At 30.3% G+C, this 8580-nt stretch overlaps 1 protein-coding gene across 1 annotated transcript in view; it reads right to left on the bottom strand.

Moving 5' to 3' along the window:
• Positions 1 to 5931: 5931 nt before the first annotated feature.
• The window catches only part of LOC126837143 (uncharacterized), a 63082-nt gene continuing 60433 nt past the window's right edge, over positions 5932 to 8580 (bottom strand). Inside the window, exon 75 of the mRNA XM_050570972.1 lies at positions 5932 to 6151. Coding sequence (XP_050426929.1) covers positions 6077 to 6151 — 75 coding nt within the window. The 3' untranslated portion in view covers positions 5932 to 6076. The remainder of the gene's footprint in view (positions 6152 to 8580) is intronic.

The raw sequence follows: 8580 nt of genomic DNA, 5'->3' as shown, positions 1-8580 counted from the left end.
TTAGCAATGTGCTCTTCTGAACTTATCGTACCGACCTCTGAACTTTTGTTTTTAGTTTTTCTCTCGAGACGTCCAACGATAGGTATCATACATGTGAAAATCAATATAATTAATAACGTTATTATTTATAGTTCTTGGAAAACAATATCAAAATGTTTTTCTTCTAATCTTAACGTTTTTCCGTTGTAACGAGTGTTTTTTTCGTTTCATATTAATCGCTTAAGAGTTTTATTATTCTATAATCGAACCGATAATTATCATGTTAATGTAAATTAGTATAGCAATTGTTTAGTAAAGCCTGCGAAGAAAACCAATATTTTTTCATTGTTTCATACATACAAGTAATAATTATTCGATGATTTCGTGATGAATATCGTCGAACGGCATCCAAGTAATTTATAAAAGCAGAACTTCAAGTTTTGGTTCAGTTCAAGTTTGAACGCAATTATATTTTAGAGTTTGAAACATTTGTCCACGTTGTCTTTACCATTATGATTTTTACTCTTATTATTTGAAGCTTTAAATAATGTTTTAAGGTATAATTTAACATGTTTGATGACTTTTAGCAAATCAAGATGTGTCGAGATTGAACCTTTACAAAATAAGAACACAATATAAAAACTAAACGGTTCGAAATAGAACCTTGATGTAGTACACGGTTATATAATATAAAATACCTTTTTTCTGTCGATAACATTGTATTTACTTAGAACAAGTTTTATTTAGTACATTTTGAAGTGAATAACAGTTTGTATTCAATAGGATATTTACAATTTTTAACCTATTATATTTATATATTTGTTTTTTTTTTTTGGTTGACCATTAGTTGAACACTACTCTAACCACCCTCCTTGTTCCCTTTTTTTCGACATACGTTTGGGTACGGCCATAGGTAAAGCCGATGGAACTGACACTAGTCTTTGTACGTCACGTGTGATGTTTTGTTAAGTCACTTGCTCGCACACAATTTTTTTCTTATCTCGGCACACGTAGACTTACTTACAAAGTGATGATTTTACACGTTTTTTTCGGATTTTTTTTATTATTACTCGGCCGCGTTGCCATCGCCCGAACGTGACAATGTAGGTATTATTTGGAAACATATCAACAAATTCGAATAACTTTGCGTTGGTAAAGCAAATTAAAACTACTATTGTCCGCCTTAGAATTATAGTGTAGATGATTGTCTTAATTAATGTTACAAACTTTATTTTGTTCTGACAGAATGGACGTAGGTAGGCATTTGGTTGTTTTTTTGTTGAGAAAGATTGATTTGTTTACATAATATATTAATTTTTTCCTGATTTCATCGGAATTCGACAATTTCATTATCCATTAGCTAAACACTACCAAACGGGTCTAGAACTGGCAAGGCCGAACGCATAATCTTATGCCCATTATAATATTTTATAATAAATACCAGAAGAGGAAGAAAAAATATTAGTCAAACGTACGCGCAACACGTTGTATAATATGACAGTTTTATCAAATTATTGTTTATAGAACATAATCCAGTTTATTAGTTTAAATATTTATGAACAAAACTCTTTATGGTAATAAATCTTATTTGCCATTATAGATGTCTTAAGTACTGCTTCTTTATAGTATTTTAGCTTCTACATTTCTACTATACAAATAACGTATGAACACGTTATCACTATTGATTTTACTAAGGTTTAAGTTATTAAAAAAAATACCATAATTACATAAAATATTCCAATAATATATTAATAATTATAATATTAATACGGAATACCCATTTGTTTTGTTTCCGTATAACCTCTATAGTTACTCTATACTGCTGTTCATAGTAGGTACCTACTGGTATAAAAATTAGTACTAAATTATTAATTTTTTAATGTTATCAATTACATTTGTTGACATATGTATTTGTTTGCGTAGGTAATTTGGAAACGTAATAAGTCTATAAGCAATGAAAGAAACACATTATGATAAGCTACAATATTGGAGTTCAATAGTCGCTATAGTTAAAAAAACTATTGAATGGTCTGCCGAAACAATTAAGAGAAGATAAAGAAATCATTTAATTGCAAAACGATGGACAGTCTTAATATATTATTTTTCTGGAGTTACATTTTCGATATATATGTTAATTTCTTGTTCAAAAACTTTGGTTTCACACCTAAAACAAAGTAAAATTGCTAGAAATGGAATTCAAAAAAGACATTAAATAGAAATAGAAAAAACAAATTTTCCGAATATAAATGTACAATATGCTTTCAAACAAATGTTTGTCATACTGAGCATTGACTTTTGTTTTATTTTGAATTTAAATCTGTTACCAGTTTATTAAACAACATAATACATATTGCCATCACAATTGACTTAATGTTTTGCTAAAATGGAAGCCTTGTTTAAAAAATGCCATTAATTTATTTTGGTAATTTTATAAGTATTTAACGATTACACTAACGCTGATGGAACTTGCAAAGAGCGGCATTTCCTAGCAATTCTTACATTAAAAACTGTAAAACGTGTAAGTGAAATAGACAAATTATTAGGTATTAGCATTGAGATTTGAGTAGGTATGTATTAGTTACAATATATACTCAATGGTATTAGTCTAAATAATGATAATTTTTTTTCTCACTTTCTCACAAATAAAAACAAATTTATAAAGCGTTATATTTTGGTTAATTTCTTATAACACTTACACAGTAAAATCCATTAATATTATGTAATACCATACAATACTAATTAAACTAAGAATTCTTAATTTTGGCCATAAACCAACTCATTTAGTTAATTGTAACTTGTATCCATAAAACTAGAGTCAACTAAATAGAAACTATGATAGTATGACATTTGAAATTAATGTATCAAATATTATGGGTTTTTTATTAGGATTTAAGCAATAAATAAATGGTTTTGGTCTGCGCTATATTTTGTCGCAAATCACATTAATTACGTGTTTTTTTTTGTACCAAAGGTACCACCAAAGGTGTATCGACCAAAAGTTTAAGAGTGTAAAACTAAAATATAAATATGTCTTAAAAATAATATAAATGTTTTCAATACATTTTTGTATGTTAGTCTTTTTTTAGATTTTTTTTTTAAACAAAACTAAAAAACATTCGCAAGCATATAGGTACTCTTTTTAAATATCTTAAAAAAAGCTAAACTTAAACGGAGTTTAAATTAATAGAAACATCGATTAGAAATAATATTATTTTTTTATAATCAATATTATATCCAATATAGGATACAGATTATTAGGCCATTATCGTTGGGCAAGTATAATATTGAATATAATATTATACCAGTTCTGTTAATTCCGCATTGCATTAGATAAGTAAAACTTGTATCTCACACTTTAACGGCGACAGAATATATATATATTTTTTTTCTCAACATACAAAATGGGTTAAATGGACAGATTAAGAAATGCCACTGTTGCTCGTCAAACTCAATGGCGTTTATACCACTGCTACTGCTAGGTATGTATATACATACATTTTGTATTTACCGTCGAAATAGGTAAGTGTGTTTTGGTAACGACCAACCGGGAAGGCTGTACACTGTTGTTGTGGCAATAAACGGGTTCGCCGGCTATACACACATTACACAGTGCACAACAGTTATATGTGTATCTTTTTTTTTTCTTTCGTGGCAGTCGATTACAGTTACAGAGCAGCGACTACACGGTCTCGCAGGTGTGAATTTTTCTTGTTCTCCTCACAAACAGTTCACAGAGTTAACAGTGGTCATGTGAGAGACTTTGCGTAGGATCGTAATAGTTGAACCTAAAAATAAGTAATGCGGCTAAAAATTGTTAAAAAAAAATAATAATAATAACACCAAAACTATTAAAAAAAAAATCAAATCTTATTACAAAAGCTGCGACGAAATGTAACTTGGAAGTTAAATATAACATAAAATATGCGCTAGATTATTTTACGAACTATTTCTACCTAAGGAATAAATTCAAAAAAGCCGAGTTAAATAAATAGCAAACCTTAAAAACGATACTGATACATAGGATGACAGTACCGAGACATATTATTACAGGGATCGTGCTTTGATATCACACAGCTATGAGCTATGCCGATTTTGACGAGGACTTTAATTATTTAAAAAAAAAAAATTACATTTTATAAAGATACTTATAACTTAGTAAACCTTGGTGAACTATAGGCAATTTTATGTTCATACATTGTGTTTTTTTCAACTAAATGGTGTGCATTTATGGTTCAATAAACGACAATGTACATGTTGAGTAGTGTAACTCGACTAAAGATGTAACTGTGCAGCTGATGTTTGAACAGTATTTTTTAATTTTTACAACACTTCTAGTCCTCAACCTATTAAACGCCCTCCGACTTAGTACTTGAAGTATAATGGTGGGCTAAAAAAAAAAGGGCATAGTATTTACACGAGGTTAACACCGTTAAATTGTTCTATAATAATCTATTGTGGAAAAAAATTCTACTTATATGCGGTGAAAGGAACTGACGGCGGGAAAACGATAATGGGATCAACCGTGGAAGGAGATTGGATTTAACACCAATAGTCTTATACCGTTAACGTACAAAATCCGCAACTATTAATTGTTTTATGAGTGATTGTAAACCTCGTGTAATAACAACATAGTAGTCAGTTTGTTGTCAGTTTGCTACTCATCAGTTTAAATATTTTGAATCCAAAGAGTTTGGATGTGCCTACCTAATTAACAAACAATGAAAATTGTCAACATTTTAGAACTTTAGAAGGTTAAGTTAGATTAGGTTATATTAATACAGCGCATTTAGCAAGTATGTTATTTAAAGTTTGGTGAGTAGACATTACAGAAGGGTTTATTATAAGATATTCCAAGGGACAGTTGTACTTAAACGTTCAATATAATTCATTTAGAATATTTTTCGATTTAATATAGATATTAGATAATAATATAAAATGTTGGTACAATATTATTTTCCCGGTAAATCTATGGCCTCAAAGTCTAAACTTCTCAAGTTTCTCGCTCGTTGAGCTATTGAATGTGTTAAAAGGTTAGGAATTAGTCGGATGAAATTTCATATAAAATTCACAATCTATATTTGATTTTCCCTATGTTAAATTTCAATAGGTTGTGGTTTTGAGTATAGCATTAACTGTAAGAACTTTTTATTGTATGATGATTCGTGGCTTCGTACAAAACTGCGACGCCCAAAACTACCAACGGTCAAAACGACATAAAATAAATAATATTTGTACTTTGCCTTTGTTTTACCTATTTGGTTTGCAACAGTTTGCGAATAATTATAATTTTGGGCAATTGTGACGTTAAATGGATAAATCTAAGAACTTTAACAACGTACATCACACAGGACGGGTTTATCATGCGCATTGTGTTGTTTTTGCTTTTACATTAGGTCGATATTTTACTTTCACTAAACCATAGTACCGTAGTCAACAGTCAACACACACCAGTGCCGATGACCTTTGTATAATACGACGGTCCGGCTCTTTCACAGCCGTGTTATCCACCATGTCTTGTATAGGACCTAACGCGCAGAATAGATTAATATTCCATATTTTCATAGTCTATTCTGTGTGCCGAGAAGCTGATTTGTTTTTAATAAAAGTTCACTCTGGTACACGGCACTACTAGGCCGATCTTAGTAGAACATAATATAAGTATGACGGCTTGCTCTGACGGTTTTCTTGGATTTCGAATAAACGCTTCTGAGATTATTATTGTGATTTCCACATGACGTTTCCGTCAAATTCTACCTCCGTCAGCGGTACCGACGGTCTCGTTGAGTAATTGCATATAAAGCCAACACTGGGTGGGTAATGGGTCCATATTTTATTTCCACAGGGACGCTTGTCATCATCATTCACCCGAATTTCGATTAAAACGCTTTTAGGTAAAGCGGTGTGCCGGTAGCCGTGCAGATGTTATTGGAGCAAACAAGTCTAGACGGCGTGTGATGGTAACAAACAGATCAATAATTTATTAATGTAAAATTAATATTACATAAAAATGAAAAAAAAACGTATCAACGTATGAAATAACAATAAAACTGTTGTGTGTCGATTTCATATATTATTATTATTTGTATTGTTTGGTCGTTTACATCTCGTCGAAAAACGTGTTACTGGCATCGTACGCGAAAACCGTTGGCGACGCTTCTTCGTCGGTGAATCCCTGTAAAAAACAAAAACCAAAAGTGCTTAGTATATTTTACATTATAGAGCGCATAAAAAAACACAGTTAATATTATTATAAATGATAATCATGTACCCACAAAATGTGGACAAAATGGTACAGCCCGATTTGTATTACTCTAAATCCGAGTGCATAATGCATTATGAACAGCTGTGGTTGAAATACAAATCTAATTGGAGTACCTACTCGGAATCTAAGTAATATTATACTTATTATTATTCTCGAAATTAGTAAATTAGAAACCTATCAGGAAAAGAATGCAAGTATAAAGAGGTAGTGACGACAGCAAAAAATGAGAGATAGCTAGCTATTGAAACGGCTTGAGTGTGTTGAAAGACAATCATATACACCTAAAAGTAAAGGTACTAAATAGATTGGTGTTTACGGATAGGATTTACGGTTAACTTGATAGGTAACTAAATTAAGTTAATTTGTAAAAAAAAAAATAGTAGCACCCGAGATTTTGCGTTATCAAGCTTGAATCTTAGTATAATTAAATAATATTTTTTATCGACCCTATATTTTTAACACGTTAATATTGCGCATTATAGTTTTGTGTCATGCTATTTGATCTCTTAATTGTATTTACTCTTGTTTACACTTTAAAACAACACACAATAAGAAAAAAATTAATTTGTTTTCGTGCCTTGTTATTGTTTGCAGACTGCGAAGGTATGAAAAACAATCATAAAAATAATATATTATCGATGAGGTATGATTTTGTTGTTTGGCAGAATTATTCCATTGGTACACGACATTATTTATGGTATTTTGGCTTTGGCTTTGTCTCTGAATATGAATATCAAATCCAGACGTTTTAAAATTGGTGTTGCTGAAATATCTACCGTATTACTATATTAAACCGGTATACCTATAATATATTGCCGATTGTTATTCTGATCACACGCGTCTCGTTGTTGTGTGCATTTTATAAAACATTGTGAGTTAAAAAAAAAAAGACAATTTCCTTGACGGCAAATGATATAGACGAAAGCTGTGTTGTATAGGTAATGTAATAACTAATAAGTAATAAGTCATGATAGTAGGTATTGTGATAGGAACTGGTCGATTGAGACTAGCGCTTCTCAGTTTTTGGGGGAGGGAAAGGTACAAAGATAGAGAGAGAGAAGGAGAGGAAATCGCTATTGGAATTGAACAGGAAATCTATCGCCGTGACGGGTTTCGCCTTGATGTAATTTGGAAGGCGCTACTAACAATCATATTTTGCCACCTCCAAGTACACATGTTGAAAAATGTATTTTGTCTTTTTACAGGTACCTGTTCCGGTTGGAACGTTCGACTCTTCTGTTTTTGCAATAACGAAAGAACAAACATTATTTTAACAATAACAGAATTATTAAGAGTGACATGAAATTGTAACTAGTACCTACTACTAGTTTCGAAAAAATCCATCATCGGGTTACAACAAACTCATTGATTGAACATAGTTAACGAATTGTATTATTTTTTACTTAAATAGCTAATTTTGATAACAGATTTGAATTTGAATAAAGTGCTATTAATACAGTTGGGTATTTTGTAATAATCTTACTTGAACTTTGACAATTAGACAATAATTAGTATTTGTCTGAAACGACTACAATACGATTGTTAAATAATAACTAAAAAAATTTAATGTACTTACAAATTTTAATTAATGAAGTTAAAGTCGTGTTGGTTTTATTTGAATAGGTATATCTGAATGGAAACACAATCTGTGTTCTGTGACTACATAATGTTTAACCAATATTATAAAGTTATTATTATTTAACTTAACTATACATACTTAACTAAGGATATTATACAGGTGCCTCATGGACGTATATATTATAAAATAATGAAAACAGCGAGAGTGTGTTTCCAGTTGTATTTAATTTTTTTCCGAGTATTTTTTAACTAATCCCAACAAATCCTACATTGATTGGACGTGGGTACACAAAATATGTGTATACAATAATTATTAGACTCAAAAGATACTATACATATTTTCCCAATAAGTGGTTATTGTATTATAGTTTATCAACTCATTTGATAATATATAATAACTATTTTCGAAATCGGAAATTACCTAATAAAATGGTATACCTACCACACAGTATTTTGTTAAAGAAAAAAACAATTATTAAATATTTTTCAATTATATTATTATAGGGCCTAAAATATTATACTTTTCTAAGATAGGCGTGATAGCATCTGTAAATATTGATTCGACGCCCATTTCCCCTCCCCCCCCCAAATAGTTCTACCACAATCAATAAATCCAGTTAATAAACGGGTATCACGGTAATAAATATGCGACTAATTCATTTTTATAGTTAATAGTTATCCATAGTGTATAATATTATAATAGGTTTATTTTCAGTTTTAACCTAGTCCGAGATTTATTAATTAATATTATTCACCAGAGG

Source organism: Adelges cooleyi, unplaced genomic scaffold, assembly GCF_023614345.1.
Source record: "Adelges cooleyi isolate 19-005CV unplaced genomic scaffold, UGA_ACOO_1.1 ACOO_flye_CR_arks_rails_tigmint_CR_PRNA_247, whole genome shotgun sequence".
Taxonomy (NCBI): domain Eukaryota; kingdom Metazoa; phylum Arthropoda; class Insecta; order Hemiptera; family Adelgidae; genus Adelges; species Adelges cooleyi.
This window is presented reverse-complemented; position numbering and strand designations above follow the sequence as displayed.